Genomic DNA, 19,663 nt, shown 5'->3' with positions numbered 1-19,663 from the left:
TATTTATTCTGCAAAAACAACAGAACACACATTTGTTCATCTGTCTCTCCACTTTCAGCAAAAAAAAACCATTGTCCATGGATGACGGGACCACATTAATCTAAATAATAAAATTCTCAAAAAATGACATGAACATAAAAGAAAACAGAATAAGGGACAAAATAAATAATACATGAGCTAGAGTCATTTCAAAAACAGAGTTCTAACTTGAAAAAAAGGGAAAATAGCAGAAGACCAGAACACAAATTTTCCTTCTGATTTTCTGCACTTCCATTTCCCCAACAGAAAAACACTTTTGGAAAATATGTGGCCCTGTATTAACACTCCCAAGGGTCAATGAGCCCCACCATATGATTTGGGTCAAATGCCCGACAGTTGGACCCGTGACATTTAATTTTACGTATGTCTAAACTTAATTTTTATAATATAGCCAAATGTGAACACGTTTCACTCAACCACCCTCAGCAATATAAACCATTGTGAGCAGGGTTGCAGTCTGGTGAAACCAGCCAATGGCCAATCAAAACCAGCCCAAACCAGCCCAATATCAGAACTCAAAATAGGGTCAAACCATAACTGCTTTTAAAGTCCAACAGCATTGCTATCATTGCCAAATGTATTTTTAATCTAAGAAACATATGTTTATTTGCCAGCATTAAAAGCAGTTTCCCTGTTATTTCACCTGGTCCAAAAATTTGTGTAATTATACAGTATATTATCATAAATAAAATGTGTTATGCTGTTTAGTCAGTTTGGTAGGATTTGGTATGAATAAATTTTTATTTAAAATAGGGATTTATATTTAAAGATATTCATGTAATTTGATGCAAAATGGTTAAACAGGACAAAATCAAGCATTGTGCCGATTGCAGGAAAAGGACCTGGAACACTGCTCTTGGGCTGAGGGACATGGTCTCTGATCTGCAATTCCTGCACATTTCGCACCCAAAACCGTTTTCCGAATTTAAGCCGGTCAGCAAAAACCCCTGAAATGTTTTCTCTGTAACAAAAACACCAAAAGGGGGTTTTCTCCGATAATGGATATATTATATTTTTCATTAACTTAAGGGACAGCTTAGGTCTCACACACATTTAGCGCAACACGGTAAACTATTTAAATGATTGCATATAATGTTTCAGGATAACTTCTTTTTACCCCAAAATTTAAGAGGGCGGACTGCCCCCTGGACGAGGATGGTTATACCGCTAATATGAGTGTCTCGTCGGGTTTCCTTTACTTTTGAATTTCCGCCTTCATACCACACGAAAACAGGAAGGAGAGCCCCTTTCTTGATCTGATTGGCTGCCTTGAGCCTCTTGCTTGATCCGATTGGCTGCATTGGGCCCTTGTTTTGTGCTCAAATCTTTTATTGGTTTTCGAAATGTATGCAAAAGAAAAGATGAACACACTGTACATATACAAAGATACTCAGACAAAACCATACAAAAAAAATATTATATATTTAGACAAAAATGCCCCACAGTATTTTTTGATTCATTCTTCAACATTTTAGAATTTATTCATTTTTTTCCAATCAGTTTTTTCAGATCAAGTGAGATTGCTGTTTCCCTTTCAACCGATGGACTCATAGAATAAGGGTCTTTGTGGTCCCAAATTTTTTGAAAATAAACAGTAAAGGCATCTCTAAATGGTGCAAAACTATTTCTTCATTATTTCCTTTTTCTTTAACTATTTTTACATTCTGTGCTCCTTTCAAAAGGGGGGGTTTGGGCTTGGAGATTTTTCTTGTTTTTTAAATTTAAAAAACTCTAATTACCTTTTTCCCCTTTTTAAAAAAAAGAAACTTTTTTAAAATAATGTTTTTTTTCCCCAATGTGTGTAGATATGGTTTAAACTTTCTGCCTAAGTCAGTTCCCCATGGGAATTAATAAAAGTGTATATTAATTATATTTTGAGCGTCTTTCTTTAAAAAATATAACTAATTATTTCAAACCAACAGGCGTAATAATGAACACGTGGAATTATAACAAATTTTCCATGACTTTTCCAAAACTTTTGTGATTACTGACAGGCCTGGAAATGACCATTTAAAACTCCATGACTTTTCAGGTTTTCCATGACCGTCACGAACCCTGAATGTACTTTAAAGTATTGGAAGTAAAGTTGCATTATTGTGTTTTATCTCGGAGGAAAAAGTATCTTCAGTTAGAAAATAAAAATAAAGATGGAATATCACAACTCCTCATGAAACGAACTCAAAGTGATGCTCTGCATATGTAATCCTACTTCCGGTTGTCAGACCACCTCTCCCGGATGGTGGGAAACCCTGCCAGCTGCTGCCGCCCTGCGCCGCGGTGCTCGTGTTGTTGTTCGTGAGGTTCTGCTGCTGGTGCTGCTGGATGGAGAGGAGGAGGAGGAGGAGGAGGAGGAGGAAGAGGAGGTGCTGCTGCTCGCTGAGGCGGAGGTGACCAGCTTCTTGGTGGGAAACAGCTCTGCAGCCATTATCTTCCAGTCAGACTGCCGGCCGGGTCATGGCAGCTCCGGGCCCCGGACTCACCTGCCGCCGCTTCCGGTACCGGTGTTACACCCCTACTGGTTTTCAAACCTACTGGTTTCCCTACGCGTGCGTGTGTTGTGTTCTCTTCACATCTGCAGCGGGGCTCTGTCTCGCTCACCAGATTCGTCACACATTCACAAACATATTGCTGGAGATCTTCAAGCCTCCGTTCATATCCATTTCGGCGATTACGATTGTATAAGTGAGCAGTGCATCACAGCCACGTAGGAAGAAATACATTTAATAAAAATAAAAAGATCGCCCGACCTGGTTTCGATCTCTGTCACGCAAAATGAAACTGCACTCTAGCGCCGCGCAGTCTGTGCGCTGCGCCACCAGATAAGTTTCAACTCAAGTAATTGATATATTCAACCATTCGTCACATCTTTTGTTTCATGGAACAGTTTGGCGGAGGGATCTGAAACAACTGGATTTTGTTGGATATTTACACTTTGAAACATGTTGGCGATGCTTGTTGTAACGCAACAACCACAATCGACAACAACTAATTGACTTTCGTGAGTATATAATGACGATGGTACTGTGAACCAGAGATTAGAAACATTCAGAACACTGAACAACAGGAAGAATGGAATACTAGTAATGTTCCATCGACAAAACAATGTAGAACATATTGCTGGAGCTCTTGAAGCCACATGTCACATCTATTTGCACGATTGTTACAAGTGAGCTACACATCACACGTGAAGAAACACATATTTTTATAAAATATCGCATCATGATACAAAATAATATTGATAAACTGTGACATAATTCAAGGTTTAGAAAATGATGCACAACTGTCACATCTTGCAATCACAATTCCAATCAAGCAAGGACATAATTAGCAACATCTGTATAAAAAGGAAACTGTGTCAGACAAACAAAGCGGAAGGAAAAAAGACAAGAAAGCTTCGATGGATCACTTATGGTGCCAAGGGTACTTCAGTTCAAGCTAACAAATGCATTCACTTCACATTTCCAAAAAAAGCAATGATGTCCTGAATATTATTTATAAAGCATCACAAAACATGTTTGGAAGTATTTGAATATCAAGCTTAAGGTAACAATTGTTTCAGATTTGCCTCGACCAAACTGTTCCCATGGCACATCTGAGTTGTGGCGTAATGGATGAATATCAAAATTACTTGACTTGCAGTTAATATCTGATGGCGTGGTGCATAGGCACTGCTGCAGCTATACAGTGGCAGATTTTTGCTTGAAGGAGAATTGAAACCAGGTCGTTCGCGATCTTTTTATAAAAAATATCATGTTCTTCATATCTGGTGGTGCCAGCGCACAGACTGCTAATTGACTTGACCAGTGCAGTTTCGGCATTTTGCGTGACAGAGGTCGAAAACCAGGTGGGGTTTTTATTTTATTTTTTATTAAATGTATTTCTTCTCTACCGTGGCTGTGATGCACTGCTCACCTTATACAATCGTAATCGCGAAATGGATATGAGCGGAGGCTTGAAGATCTCCAGCAATATGTTTGTGAATGTGTGACGAATCTGGTGGCCGAAGACAGAGCCCCGCTGCAGATGTGAAGAACACAACCACAGCCGTGAAGCAATGGTTTGAAAACCAGTAGGGTGTAAGCACGGTACCCGGTCGAGTCTGGAGGAACACCCGAGAACGCCAGCTGGGTCGGACACGAGAAGGAGCCACAGTGGCGGCGAAAGGGCTCAGCTCACTCTGGCATATGCGCTTCGTGCAAACTATCAACGTTTTATTAAAAACAAAGAGACGGTTGGAAACACACTGGAAGTCCACTTAAAAGACACACTTTGTTTTCTTTATAAAGTTTGTAACTGTTCCTTTACAGTAACTTTGGTTTAAGCGGTTCAAATATATATATACACACATATATAAATTCAAATACATGAATAATATATATATTCAAAGAAATATATATATATATATATAAATATATACTGTATATATATAATAAATAATATATATACAATAAATAAATGATTTATATGTATATATATATATACATATATCTGTGATGTGAGAGCTTGTATGGAGGACTCAAAATGACTTAAGTATAAATAAATAAATGCAAGAATAAATATAGGAATAAATAAATAAATGCTTAAATAAATGCTTAAATGAATAAATAAATGCTTAAATGTATAAATAAATACAAAATTAATAAATCAAGTTATAAATCAACAGGACATCATGAAATAAATATATCTCTACATTTCTGTATTTCTTCATTTTATTTGTTTATCTATTTATGTGTCCCTGCGTATTTCTTCATTTATTTCTGTAGCGACATTTGCATGTATTAATTATATTCAATAAAAATGAGCTAGGCGATCCGAACCTCTGTCTGAAGCATGATTGGTCACAGGAGGTGTGATGCACCTGGTGTGTTGTGCTCTACTACTTCTGCCTGGCATGAAGCTGAGGGTTGGCTCGGCTCAGCTAACACGTTAACAGAAGTTAGCCTGAACAGCTTTATGACTTCAACCGTTTATCATTTCCAAGTACACTGGTACAGACTCAGGTAATTTTCTTTTGCTGAGTCTGGTCTTGGGGAGTCGGTTTCGGGGCGCATGGGCCCGGTCTTTCTGGTCTTGTGACGTCACCACATCAACAGTTCTTGCTTATGAATTTACTCAATTATTCACTGTAAAATACTTTACGGTGGAGTAGAATGTTACGGTGTTCACTGTTGTTTGGCGTGGAAGCTACGAATAAAGCAGTAATAACTTCTTCGTCGTCGTTAGCTTTCCTGACCCATAGTCGCTACAATATGAAGTTATGAATCTTAACCCTCAGTCAAATTAAGCGTAACGTTAACTTTTAATAAATAATGAACTCTTTGTGCTCTTTACAGATCCTCCAAACTAATTATATCTCATGATATTTAGCATTCTGGAGGCGTCTAGAAAGATGATGAAACCAGCGGGAGCATTTCAAAGAAGAAGTCCTGCGAGATCAGGCTGCTCTCGGCGTGCCACACAGCGCTGAGCACCCGGCGCCAGGGCTCAGTGGTCCCATGAGCAGAACCTCAAATCTCCAAATGCAGCGCATATCCTTATTATTAGGCTGAATCTAGAAAAAAACCGACCACAGATATGATGCTTAAACTACTAACTGCTCATTCGACTGAAAACATCCAGTAAATTACATTCCGTGACTCAACAACAGTAGTATTTAGAATGTACAGACAAGAATGCATTCTACTGGCGCTGTTAGTCTACAGCTCAAAGTGCTAGGGATCGATTGCTTCTGTCTTGCTCTCCGACTTGACCAATCCTGTTCAACAATGAGGTTCGGATTACTTCAAGCTCATTTGCATATCTGAGACACATAAATGTCACATAAATGAAAGAAATACGTGTGGACACATAAATAGAGATATAAATAAATGAAGGAAATACAGAAATGTGAAATACATTTATTTAATGATATCCTGTTGAGTTATAACTTATATTTATTAATTTCTGTATTTATTTCTGTATTTATACATTTATTCTTGTATTGTTATACATTTATTTCAAGCATTTATTTATCCATTCCTGTATTTATATTTATTTATTTAAGCATTTATTTATTTATTCTTGTATTTATTCATGCTTTATTTATACTTAAGTCATTTTAAGTCCTCCATAAGCTTGTACCTCAAGATTCAGATTCAAGATTCAAGATGTTTTATTTGTCACATACACACACACAGGGTGTTGGCAGTGAAATAAAGTGGCAATGCTCAACCATAGGAAGATGTGCAAGGGCAACAAGTACACACTATTTACAATAAAAAACAACACAATATTTACAGTAAGTGTGTGTGTGTGTGTGTGTTGTGTGTGCCTAAGAGGGCAGTTATTGTGTGGGTCTATGTGGGGGGTCCCTGAATGGTGAGGTCAGGTTCACAATCACTGATGGCCTGAGAAAGAAACTCCGTCTCGAATCTCTCTGTTCTTACAGCGGCAGTTGACTAAAGGCGCCTGCCTGACAACCGCGGCTGCAACACAAAACAGTCTGTTGTTGGGGTGGTGAGGATCCTTCATGATCCTGCACCCGGCTCTGATTCTGCACCTCCTGCGATGTTGAACACAGCCTGCAGGCCGGAGGAACATTGCGCGGTGGTGTAACCACCGTGTCCGGAAACGGCTGAAACGAAACAGAGCTGTGAGAGACACGCGGCGGGCGAGGGCCGGAGGCCAGCGCGTGGTCAGTGATGATGATGAGGAGGAGGTCTGACCTGAGGAAGTGAGCCACCACTGGCCATCACAGCACCGGCTCCGGGCTGCAGCTGCGTTGCCTGCAGACAGCAATACACAACCAAAATATAACACACACCAGCAATAACAAGTACACAAGGTACCACCAAGTACTGAGTACATAGTACACAAGTACACTAGAGTACACGCAAGTACACAAGAGTAACACTGGTACATACAATTAGAAATTAACATAACATTAGCATAAAAATGAGAAATACTCAGTTGTGCCTCAGAACAGTGCACAGTATGCTGGTAAATGTACTTTGCATTTCAAATCCTGGCGCAGCAGAAGCACTTGCAAGAAACAGGCTGAGAGGCAGCCATCAGAGATGGAACAGGAGATCTACAGGCTCAGTCAGTGAAGAGGAGCACTGAGGTGGAAGCTCTCCCCCTCTCTGAAGACCACCTCCACCTCCTCCAGAGTGTCAGTCCTCAACATCCACCATCCACCACCACCAGGACTGGTCTCAGAGTCGGTGTTCCTCAGCATCACATGGGGACTGTGAGGAGAGCTGTGTCTCAGCTGGAGGAGAGGCAGCTCAGTAACATGATGAAGCAGCTGGTTGCTGAGTTGAGATGAAGAGGGTCCAGAAGTTTGCAGTGGGCGTGACTCTTGATCCTGAAACATCCATCATCAACTCATCCTGTCTGATGACGGAAACAGTGAAACCTGCTCAGAGTAGAGCAGCCCGTCTCCCGACAATCCACAGAGGTTCTCTTCTTGTCCTGTGTTTTACGGAACACAGAAGTTCTCTTCAAGAAAAACTTTACTATGGTTCAAGATTAAACAAAAGACTGAATGGTATTTGGAGTGACCAGAGAGTCAGCCAGCAGGAAGGGACCCATCTCACGGCGAGTCCTGAGCAGTTACTGGACTATATGTTGAAAAAATGGGAAATAGTGAAGCTGCTGATGATCCTCCAGTTGTTCTCTCCCTGGTCTGGGCCTCAGAAGGTGGAAGTGTTTGTGGACTATGAGGAGGTCTGGTCTCCTTCTATGGCCGGTAGAAGCTGCAGCTCTCATCTACTCCCTTTTACTGGCTGCTCCTTCAAGGAGAAACTCCTCCCATTCTTCTATCACAAGTCGTTATCTTGATGGTATAAACTCTGCTCCTCTGATCATCTCTCTGTTGGAGTAAACTAATCACTCTGTTTGTTGTAATGATTTTCTTCATTGAAGAAGAAATAAATGTACATATCTTGTCTTAATATCATGCAGTTGAACGACATCTTACTGTGGTGATTGATTTACCGTAAAATGTATTAAATGTATCCGTTACATATAAACATATTAATCTCTTAAACTCTGCATGATGACACATCATATTCAATTCAATTCAATTCAGTTTATTTGTATAGCCCAATTTCACAAATTACAAATTTGTCTCGGTGCTTTACAATCTGTACACATAGACATCCCTGCCCCCAAAACCTCACATCGGACCAGGAAAAACTTTCTCCCAAATAACCCCTTTAAAAAGGGAAGAAACCTGGAGGAGAGAGCAACAGAGGAGGATCCCTCTCTCCTAGGATGGACAGATGCAATAGATGGAGTAATGCAATGTGTACAGAAGGACAGATTAAGTTAAAATACATTCAATGAATATGACAGAGTGTATGAATAGTTCATAGTAGGCATATTCCACGATGGAGACCTCCCGCGATCCATCAGGCAGATGGCGGTGGGGAGGAGGAGTGGAGGTCTCAACAGGACAGTGGGCGTGGTCATGGCAGGAATTCCTGACACGACCCAGGCGATCCATCAGGCAGATAGGATCTATGCGACCGTCTCATAGAGGTCCGATGACCCCATGAGGCGTAAAGTCAAAAGGACTTCGAGGAGAAAGCAGAGTTAGTAGCGCGTGTGATTGAGAGATGAAAATTCATCCTTAGGAGAGAAAAAAAGAGGAGATGTACTCAGTGCATCCTAAAACGTCCCCGTGGCTATAAGCCTATAGCAGCATATCAAGGGCTGGACCGAGGCAAACCTGATTCAGCCTAACATAACTCTGTCAAGAGGAAGGTCTTAGAAAGTCTACTCTTAAGGGTGACTGTGTCACCTGCCACCTCCGGACTGAAATTGAAGCTGGTTCCATAAAAGAGGAGCTTGATAACTAAAGGCTCTGGCTCCCATTCTGCTTTTTAAGACTCTAGGAACTAGACACCAAGTAGTCCCGCATTTAGTGGTAGCTCTCTGAGTGAGGAGAATATGGTGACAGATAGCTCCTTAAGATATGATGTGAGCATCACCAATCAAGCTTTGTAGGTTAAGAAGAATTTTAAGTGATTCTTGATTTTACTGGGGAGCCAGTGCAGAGCAGCTAGTGCAGGAGTGATGTGATCTCTTTCTTAGTTTTGGTGAACCACGAGGCTGCAGCATTCTGGATCAACTGGAGAGACCTAAGAATTTTATTAGAAACGGCCAGCCTGCTAATAAGGAGTTGCAGTAATCCAGTCTAGAATGTGAGCGTGTGACCAATTTTCTGCATCTTTTGAGACAAGATGTTGCCTGATTTTTGAAAATATTACGTAGAATGAAAGAATGCAGTCCTTGATGATTTGCTTTGCGACTGGGGAGTTAAGAGACAAGGTCGATCAAAAGATAACGCCAAAGATTCTTTTACAGTGGTGTTGGATAGCCAAAGGGAACAATGCCGTCCTACAGAATCCATCATCACCAGATAATTGATCTCTGAGGGTGCTCAGGGCCGATTAAGAATTACAGGTTCGGTTTTGTCTGGGTTTAACATCAAGAAGTTGCCCAGGTCATCCATGTTTTTATGTCTTTTAAGAACATAGCTTGAATTTTACAGAGGTTGGTTGCTCTCCTCTGGTTTATCGATAAATATAGTTGAGTGTCATGCTGCATATATTGAAAGTTCCTGTAATTGATGTTCCTGATAATATTGCCCAAGGAAGCATGTATAAAAGGTAAAAATAAATTGAATTCAAGCACAGGGGAACCTTGTGGAACTCAAGTGATTAACGTTGGTTGAATTTATGAGAAGAGCGTCATAGGTTTAAATACAAACTGAGATACGATCTGATAAATAGGATTTCAAACCAAATTGGTGCGTGCCTATACAAATGCCAATCGACTGCTCCAGTCTCTGTAACATGATGTCAGATAATGGTCAGTAATGGTGTGGAATGCAGCACTAAGGTTCTAACAAAGACCAGGACAGAGAGGAGTCGCCTTTATCTGCTGCCATTAGAGAGGAGTCATTTGTAATTTTCACCAGTGGTCTGCGTCTACCGGTGGCATGGTGTTTTCTAAATCCTGATTGAAATTTCTCAAATAGAAAACTATTATGATGTGAAAAGTGGCGCACAACTTGATTCGTACTTTCTCAAGGATCTTGGAAGAGGAAAGGGGAGTTAGAGAGATCGGATCTAGTGAGTTGGCAATACCTCTGGATCCAGAGTGGAGCTTCTTCAGGAGAGGTTTAATAACAGCCTGTGAAGGAGGTGATGATGCAATGCGTGGCCTGTTAGAAGACACATTGATAATATCCTAATGAAGGCGCCAATTAAAAGCCGGCGTCTTTAACACCAAATGCCTCGTCGGGATAGGGGTCCAGAGACAGAGTAGGTGGGCGTTGGTGTTAGTAGAAACCCGTTAGAAAATAATTGGTCACGGTTGGCCGGGAGAAAATCCCTCAAATATACACCTGGGGCACGCCTGGCGGTTTCCAAGGCCATTCACTTGAGGACAGATTGGCCACTGGTTACTTGGGCTTCGAGATTATTAATCTTGTACCTAATAGTTAAAAATCTTTCATTAAAGAAGTTCATAAAGTCGGTTACCACTAAGGTTTATGGAGATGTACCGACTCCCACAGAGCTGTGACTCTCCTGTATCCAGCCTGGCTACAGTGCTGAAGAGCCTGGTTAACCTGGGGTGTTTTGGCCACTGTTCTATTATTAATAAGTAATAATGGCTGCTCTGGCATTACGGAGGAGAACCTTCTTATATGTTTAAGACTATCTCTCGCCAAACTAAGCGGGATTCTTAGAGATTAGTTGAGGCATGCATATGCGTTCAAGCTTCGTGGCGTGACGTTTAGCTTCAGTTTGCGGGTTGGTCTAGAAAGGGTTGCTCTCGGGGGCAATACCAGGGCAAACCTCCTCTCCTCACTCACTGTCTTCTTTCTTCAGAGAGAGACTATCGTCAGTCCAGTGTCATTCTCCGAGCCTATGGCAGCCTGTGGCACTGTGTCCTTTCAAGATCGATCAAGTCTGGGACGGACTAAAGGATTAGACCAGAGTCTCTCTGTTATATTGAGGCCGTGGTATTCGATGCCGAATCAAATACGGGAGAAGGAATAAGCTTCTTTAAATTAGACCTTTATAGCACTATCAGTTAGACATCTAGGTGTAGAAAACTTTTGCGATGAATTACTGCTCCCGGTACACTCGATAGTATAAATTCAAAGTTAGTTATGAGGTTGTGGTCCTGACAGAAGAGGATTCCTGGCAAGGCCCAAATAAATACATGTCAATATCCAGCGCCATAAGTAGGAGAACAAAAGATCAAGCGTGTGGCCCAAAAGCTGTGAAATTAGTTTGCTGTATATACTCTGACGAATGGCAATCGGGTCAACAAGGAGATGAATGCAGCACTAAAACCCCAATCGTATCAACATCCACATGGATATTAAAAATCTCCAACAATAATAACTATACGGTTTTAAGAACCAAACTTGATATAAATTCTGAGAAATTACAGATATAAACTCTGAATATGGACCTGGTGGCGGTACAGAATCCGCAAATCGAATTGGCTGTAGTGTTTTCCAGGTTGGATGGCGAAAGAACTAAGAACAAGGCTTTCAAAATGAGACATAGTGGTATAATTTTTAGTTGAGGATTAATTAATAGAGCTCGATTCAAGGTGTTTTCTTCTCCACCTCTCTGACCGGTTGCCTCGGGAGGATGTGAGTGTGAGTATTAATATGACTTGGAGGAGTCGATTCATTCAGGCAGACGCCATTCACTTCATGGCTCAGCCAGGTTTTCCAGATTAGGCAACATAAATCAATGCTGATTATCTGATATTAGCGTCATTCAGTAACACAGCTTTAGATGACAGAGAAGTCGAATATTTGGAGACCACACACATTTAATAGACCCTATTTTGTTTGCACTGCTGAAATAATTATGTGTAACATATGTATAAGGGATTGTGTGTACGACTCGACTCTCTTCTTACTTGCTGATTTATTTACAATTGAAGTGACCGTGGGACAGACGAACAGTCTCTACTCTCTAAAGTCAGGGTGGGTAACTGCTCAGATGGAAGAGCAGAGAAGGGTGTTCAACTACAACTCTGCTCCCGGTTCCTGATCCCAGACCCTGGGTTTGTCGCCAGATTAAGTCCATTGATCAACTTGGTCATATTCGCGGGAAATGAGCGCGCGGCTCCGTCCAGCGTGGGATGATTAGATAGTCGTCTCTCTCATCAGATCAGGTTTTCCCCAGAAAGTCTTCCAGTTGTCTCACGTAGCCCACATTATTGTTTCTGGGCACCACCTCGACAGCCAGCGATTTGAAAGCGAACGATGTCTGGCTATACAATTCGTCTGTCTGCCTGAAATTTGGGGAAAGAGGCCAGAGAAAATTACGGTGTCCGACAACGTCTTGGCATAAGCACACACGATTCCATTGTTTAGTAGTGAGTTCAGTGGCGGCTGACTCAGGCGTCATGTACCGCCGGCGTATTACAGTCTGACTGTTGTCTCCGACATCATAGCCAGCATGCTTCAAACCAAACCAAGACTCCCGTCCACATGTAGAATTTAAATTCAAATCTTTTGTTAAATCTAAGACATTTATTTTCTACGTCCAGGAAAAGAAAAGATCCAGAAAAAGTAAAGCCTGGTTGATTGAAGTTGTTTCATGACAAATAGAATTGTATTCTGTGACTTTCATAATAAAAAAGGAGTTTACCAAAGCAAAAACAAGACTTTTTTTTGAAATAAATATTATTTTTACAGTTCTTACAAGTCCATCTGAAACCATAGGTCACTTACGACAGAAAATGAAGGAAAATGGAAACTATTTGTAATGGATTTAATAAATGTTACCTGTAAAAACATTTCATGTTTCCAACTTCACAAATGTTAAGTTTGCTATACTCTTTTCTTAATTAATTAATATTATGTGTAATGCTTTAGTCATAATGTTGAGGTTTGGCCGAAACAAACATGTTGTGAAGGTGTGTGTCCAGTTCAGGGCGCATGACTGGACACAGGAGCTGGAGTCAGATGTGGCCGTTTCGTCGTCCCAGAAGTTCTCAAGGAACAAGAAATAAAAGACATTGAAATGTTTCTCTCACTACAAAGCTATTTACTAAGCGGATGACACAGAGACCCAGCCAAAGTAGATAGTAGTAATTTAATAAAAGAAAATAATCTCACAAAGACAACACAGTCTGCTCCACATTGTTTTATTTTCCTACAGGCGTCGTCACTCTCAAAAATGCATAACAAAATGCCATTTCAACGCACTTTTTTGCTACAAAGGTGTTTGCGGTCGAGAACGAACAGAAGACACGATAACAAACTAATTGAAACAATAAATGGCACTTTCTTGGGAGAGAAGATTCCCGTTTCACAGAGGCATTTCCACGACTGATAAAGGAACGCGGGGCGGGTAACCCTGGAACACGATGCTGTCGGGACCCCGGAGGGGGCTGTTATGCAATCCAGATACTCTTCATACCCCAAAACGGGTCATTTTGGTTAAAGGAACTTAAACACACACACGTGTCGCCGGATAAACCAGGAATAAAAAAACTAGAATTCACTTCCCGGTTATTAGCGGTATTAACTGGTTTTGAATTAACTGGTTTTGGTACTGCCAATCCATATTTAGCGAAGGCAGATGTGCGTAGGGTAGCCTCGAGTTGCCTCTCAGGACCCGTCTGACTAACTAGGAAATGCACATTTCATCGGCTTAACCTCTCTCTGTCACTGGTTCTTCTTTTTATGTAGCAGCTAATGTTTTAAGAGACTAAAACCACGGATGACTTTGCTGTAAATGTGATACCTGTTCGGAGGCTGTAGTTGAGCGCCGCGAGGACACGGGCAGGGACCGTCTGAGTAGGTGTACTCTGCTGGGTGCCTGTTCAATATATATTCTTCCAACTAAATAGCCATCATGACAAAATAACTCTTGTTCCCTTCAGTCTGATAATATTTATGTTATAAATCGTGGTATCTGACGTCAAGTCGATGAATAACCAAGGACCAGTTTACTCTTCATACAGTGTGTAATATTAAGCATGTATGGCCCGTTGTTTACCCAACTCGCCCACGTCAGCTGGGAAGACTGTGATCGACTCAGATTTGGTTGTGATACCACAACAAGACTTTGTGCTGTCTTCACATCTCTTATGTTGTTTATATTCGAGACTACGGATCCAACATATATCCTCGCTAACTACTATACCCACATGCAGCACTCACTGTCCCAGATTAAACATGACCCAGCTTACCTGTTGTTTTGTTACGATAAGGACACACCCTTAACTACACACACAGGGGAGTGGCGTGTCTTTTTGACACATGACGGAGGAGCACGCTTGCTCCAGCTCTTCATTTAAGATTTCAGCGGCAACGTGTGAGGCGAAACATTTCCACCTTCATGGCGATGCCTCACTTCATTCCACTGAGGTGATAAAAAAAATATCTAAACCGACAATACAAAAATAATATAAACACGGTTCTCAAAGAAGATCGAGACAGCCGACTTGTGCACCTGCTGTTCTGTTCGTTGCTTGTGAACCTACCATTGAGCTATAAGTCTATTTCACTTGATAACTTGATTTACATTACAATGTACTTGCAATAACAAAAACTGACTTTGAGCAAATTAAGTAAGTAATATAGTAACTTTGGAAGACATTAATGTTTTATAATAATATATTCACTAACACCGACTGCCTTTTCTTCTTGTCATCATAGACCCACCCTAACTCAAATGCACGTGATTGCATAGGCAGCAGCCGCTTTTGTGCATTAAAGTTGATGCAACAATAGGAACGCATGGTTCCTGATTATCACTATGAGTGATTTATCTATTCATCTAAAAACTTAAACTGACTGTAATCAACCCATATTCTCTATATAGCTCAATGGTAGATTTGGGGATGCAAGTTAGGAGGCCCTGTGGTAGCAGATGATCATGCAGGTTCGATTCTTAGGCGTTAATCTTAATCCATTTTACAATTTAATTGTTTGTATGCATCGGTGAACAGAGGCCGATATGTGCGTGCGTCAGCGAAAGGTAGGAAAACGTTTTCGATTAATCTCCCGTCGAGGAAAATCCTAAATGAAGAAGGCTGGAGCAAGAAGCTGCTCACCCGTCATGTGTCAAAGAACACGCTCCAAACTCACTCCTAATGTGTAGGATTATTATGTGTGTCCTTATAATGTTTTCTAAAACAACAGGTAAACTGATCTTTAAAAACATTGGTGTTACATAAAAGAGCGGTTGACAGAGGAGGCTAAAGCGATGGAAATGTGCATTTCCTAGTTAGTCAGGCCAGGTCTTAACGAAACAGCAACTCGAGGCCACTCCCTACGCAGCACATCTGCCTCATGTACCGGCGTGCCAAAACCAGTTGAATTCAAAAAACCAGTTAATACACCGCGCAGCACGAAGTGATGGGCGTCGGCGGCGTGATGGAGAGCCGAGGCGTTGGCGAGGTCGTCACCGGAGGGTCACGGTGAGGAAGAGGAAGAGGAGGAGACTCGGGCGGTCTCCTCCTGGTCACTCATGTCGTCCTACCAGCTCGAACTCTGGGCGCTCACGATCCGCTTCAGGACCCGGGCAGCAACACACAAGCGGGGTTAGTCTCTCTTCACCGGTGGCCCGTCGTTGTGTTCTTCTGCTCGGCGACCACGCTTGTTCCAGCGTGGAGGCAGAAGGACTGCGCGGAGGTCCGGAGGAGCGCTGGGCCCGCCCTACCTCGGCTGGCGATGCTGGGCAGCGGTGAGCAGCATCTGGGCTGAGGCAATGGAGGCAGGGTCTGCTGCAGCACCTGCACAGCAGCTAAACTGCGGCCGCTTCCGCAGCGATGGCGTTGGTCAGGTGGTCACATGCCTTTCTCCTGAGTCGCCTGTGGAGCGCCGTATGAACCCGCGAACCGCAGGCGTGAGCGACAAACGCCGGGCGTCTCTGGGAAATCCCACTTCTTCTCCTCCTTCTCCTTCTCCTTCTTCTTCTTCTTCTTTTTCTTCACTATCTTTTTTTTTTTTTTTTTTAGGCGGCTGGCATCCAAACTGGTGCATTACCGCCACCTACTGCCTATTTCTTTGTTAACTACAGAAATATCGAGCACTTTATCCCTCAAAAAAGAAAAGAAAGAAAATACAAATGTAAATAAGTAAAATAAACCTAAACTAAAGAAGGAGCCCTGTCAACTTCAGTGCCCTAAATTCTTCTATTCAAGCCCTTATCTCCTTCAGATGCTACGCTTACTACACCACCATCAGGGTATTCAACTAAAATGTTAAGAGGTCCAGTTAGAGAATTCTCTTGAAGCAAGGTCAGAAGATCATAATGTCTAACTATTTGAGTATGTGATATATAACAGCCCATGGTAGTTGTATCCCAACAACATCTGCATGTAATCAATACCTTTCAAATCAAATGAATTCAATGATACGAGTTAAAACACTTTTTTTAACAATATTTATTATCATGTAACATAGAACTGGACTGCAGATATGTATAATGTTTCTCATAGAACTAAATAAAAAATAGCGGGGCTGCATTTTGACAAAATAAAATAAATACAAAATGAAAATTGTGCATGTAATAATAAATAATAATAATCAAATAAAATTGTAACTTAACTGGAACAATTAAATAAAGGGAGGAAAAGCTTAAATTTCCCCATTTTTTTTCCTGATCCTCAAACAATTTTTACAGATAATAAAATCTCAACACATCTTAACAATTGAACAGTTTTAAGAGCATCACTCTTGCATCCCACTCCCCCACTTGTTTGCTCAGTGTGAGAGGGGTGAGCTCCTGTGTCCCCTGCCAGGACTTTAGGCACTAGGGCTTCGAATGGAGTCAGGGCCATCTCCCATGCACATGTGGAGGTGCTCAGTGGTTGAGCCTCAGAACAATATTTATTTTGCAGTGATATTCACATCGTTGGAGAAAGCACTGCCTCGCGAAGATTGTGGGTTGGGAGCCAAACATGGTCCAAAGATGTATATAGCAACTTTCCTCAGACCTGGGAAAAGCTGTCTCAGGGACCGTTTGGAGCCAGAAAGTGGAAGGTCCCGGTTCTTAGAAACTGCTACTTTCAGGGACACATCCTTTGCTTGGAGATCAACCAGTTGCGGCTCTGGAGGCCCAAGGATTTTACCATTTAAAAGTGCTGTGTGACTTCCTTTGAGAACCCCCTGAGCATCAGTGATGATAAGTAGATTTCTGAACAGACATGGTGGCTGCTGTCCAAAGCTGGAAGCTGTCAAAAGCAGTTGCTTTGAAGTTTACGATCAGCTTATCAATGAAGTCAACAAAAAGAAGGCGCATCTCTGTCCCTGAACCTGTTCCTGCACTGCTGGGAAGTAATGCCGCGATCTCCTACAGGTCTTGTAGTTGAACAACTCAAGTTTTCTTTTGAAAAGGAAAAGGACAGCGGTCATCAGTTCTAACAAAATTGAATTGTCCTTTGCCTTGTAGCCTCAAGGGTCCAGTTCATTCAGATGAGCAGTTGATATCAACCAAAAACCCCATTATCCATCTGTTTATCATTTACTAAAAGAGAAAACTGTTGCTTTCTGATGTGTTAGCTCTGCCAAAAAAAAGATGCTACTTCCCTCTGATGGACCAAAAGCGCTAAGACCCTCCCCTTTGTTAGAAACCATCTCACATTATTGATTGTGCAGCAAAAGATCCACATCAGCATTGGCATCAACTTCTCTGAGAATTCCCTCAGCATGCGATGCTGGGGTGGAAAGAGAATGCCCTGAGAAAAGGTGACCATTTTCATCATTGTATTCATCACTTCAGCATGCTCATCATCTGACAGGGAGGCTGAGACAGATTGATGAATGATGCAATGGTAAGCTATGAGCTCTCACCTGGATTGTCCTCTTTCAGTCTTGCTACAGCTCCTTTCTCTCCCTATCCTGTAGAGAACTCCGCATCTGTTGGCCTATTGAAACCACTTGTGTTGGTTCTATTCCTCTCGCCGTTAGCGTCTCTATAACTAATGAGTGAATATCTTCTCCTCTTGTGTACTTTGTGGTCTGAAGGGGGTGACACCTAACAGGTCTTCTGCAGAATAACTTTCTGGTCTCGTGTTGAAAAACCTGGCCGCGATACACTAACCAGCTGAGCATTGTCACAGATGTCAGGTGGACTCATCACAGCTAAGCCTACACATGGTGCCTTATGTATGCTTCCATTTAGCTGGGTTAGCTTACATCCTGAGTTAATATTTCACTTTTCTTTGTGGCAGATGATGCTTGACATGGGTATTTGCTTATCTTATCACAAGCTCTTACATTTGGTTTTCCGTCGTAAATAATGTTTCAACCGGCGACACTCATGCATTCTTTGACAAGCCCCTCCATCGGTAATCGTGGCTTTTTGTGTTGCCCCAAAATCCAAAGCAACTCTGAGGAACACTCATGAAACTGCGTTGTTGGAGGCAGTGAGCGATGTTGACTCAGGATCCTGGTGGACTGTTCATATTGGGCTGTGAGACCACTTATTTTCTGTGATCTCACTTCAGGTTGAAGTGGGTATGTTTGTTTAAAACCTTTATGTTTTGTCTCATAATAAGCGTTTCACATTGCCACGCTTTTAATAAGTCACCACGGTTTCTGAACCATATAAGACACTGGTTTTTGTACTCCTGTGGAAGTATGAACAGAGAAATGAGTCTGTCCATTCGGATTAAATGCTCTATTTTCGCTGTCAACTTTTCTTTTTTGGAGGCGACAGCTTTCAGTACCATGTTTCTCTCCTACTCTGTCTCCTCAACCTTTTCTCAACCTGCTCGGCATGAAGTGGTCCGTTTTCTCTCCCTGTTTTCTACATGTATAAAGCTTTCTTTTTTTCTTTTCTACAAATCTTTTTAAGTGTAACCTGCCTCTACTTTCTCATCTCTCTGTCTGCATGCTGTCCTGACGAGGCAGTAATGTTTACCAGTGCATGGGTTGATTGGCTGGGTGGTATCGTGGGATTAACCTTTCGCATCTGGTGGTCTGCGTTTCCGCGTCCGCTAAACCACTACCGTAAAGACTGCAAAAGCTGCGCGCCGCGGGTAAAAATTAAAACACCCGTCAGGTTTTAAATCATAACCTTCTGTTTTGGCTGGCGGTCCGGGTCCGGATGGGACCTCTGGGTCGGACCGGACCGCTCCAGTTAGTGACCTGTGGTCTACACCTTCACAGAGCTATATTTTATTTATGATAATATACTGTATCTAATTACACAAGGCCATTTTAGGACCTAGGTGAAATAACTGTTTAGGGAAAACTGCTTTTAATGCTGGCATACTAACCATTTGTTGTTACTTTGTAGATATTACAATACATTTGGAAATGATAGCAATGTTGTTGGACTTTAAAAAGCAGTGTATATGGTTTGCACAGGCATATTTTGAGTTCTGATATTGGGCTTGTTTTTGGGCTTGTTTTATTGGCCATTGGGCTGGTTTTGATTGGCCATTGGGCTGGTTTTGTCACACAGACCTGGCAACCCTGGCTGCAGGTAGGCGGAGCCACCCTGAAGAGGAGAGCTGCTGCGTCACACCCGGAAACCACGTTGGTCCGGCAGAAACACTGCAGCGGAGACGAGTCTCTGCTTTTCTCTCAATTCAAAGTGACTTCATCAGAGTCTCTTACAAACACTGGTGAGTACAT

The 19,663-nt window shown here is 41.9% G+C and overlaps 1 protein-coding gene across 1 annotated transcript in view; it reads right to left on the bottom strand.

Moving 5' to 3' along the window:
* Positions 1–19,663, bottom strand: part of LOC130190999 (mitochondrial import receptor subunit TOM20 homolog B-like) — a 37,084-nt gene that overhangs the window by 1,594 nt on the left and 15,827 nt on the right. The window contains exon 3 of the mRNA XM_056410672.1: positions 15,558–15,586. Within this exon, the coding sequence (XP_056266647.1) occupies positions 15,558–15,586 (29 nt within the window). The remainder of the gene's footprint in view (positions 1–15,557; positions 15,587–19,663) is intronic.

The sequence above is a fragment of the Pseudoliparis swirei genome, unplaced genomic scaffold (assembly GCF_029220125.1).
Source record: "Pseudoliparis swirei isolate HS2019 ecotype Mariana Trench unplaced genomic scaffold, NWPU_hadal_v1 hadal_26, whole genome shotgun sequence".
Taxonomy (NCBI): domain Eukaryota; kingdom Metazoa; phylum Chordata; class Actinopteri; order Perciformes; family Liparidae; genus Pseudoliparis; species Pseudoliparis swirei.
The sequence above is the reverse complement of the archived record's forward strand: the minus strand, read 5'-3'. Positions and strand labels throughout refer to the sequence as shown.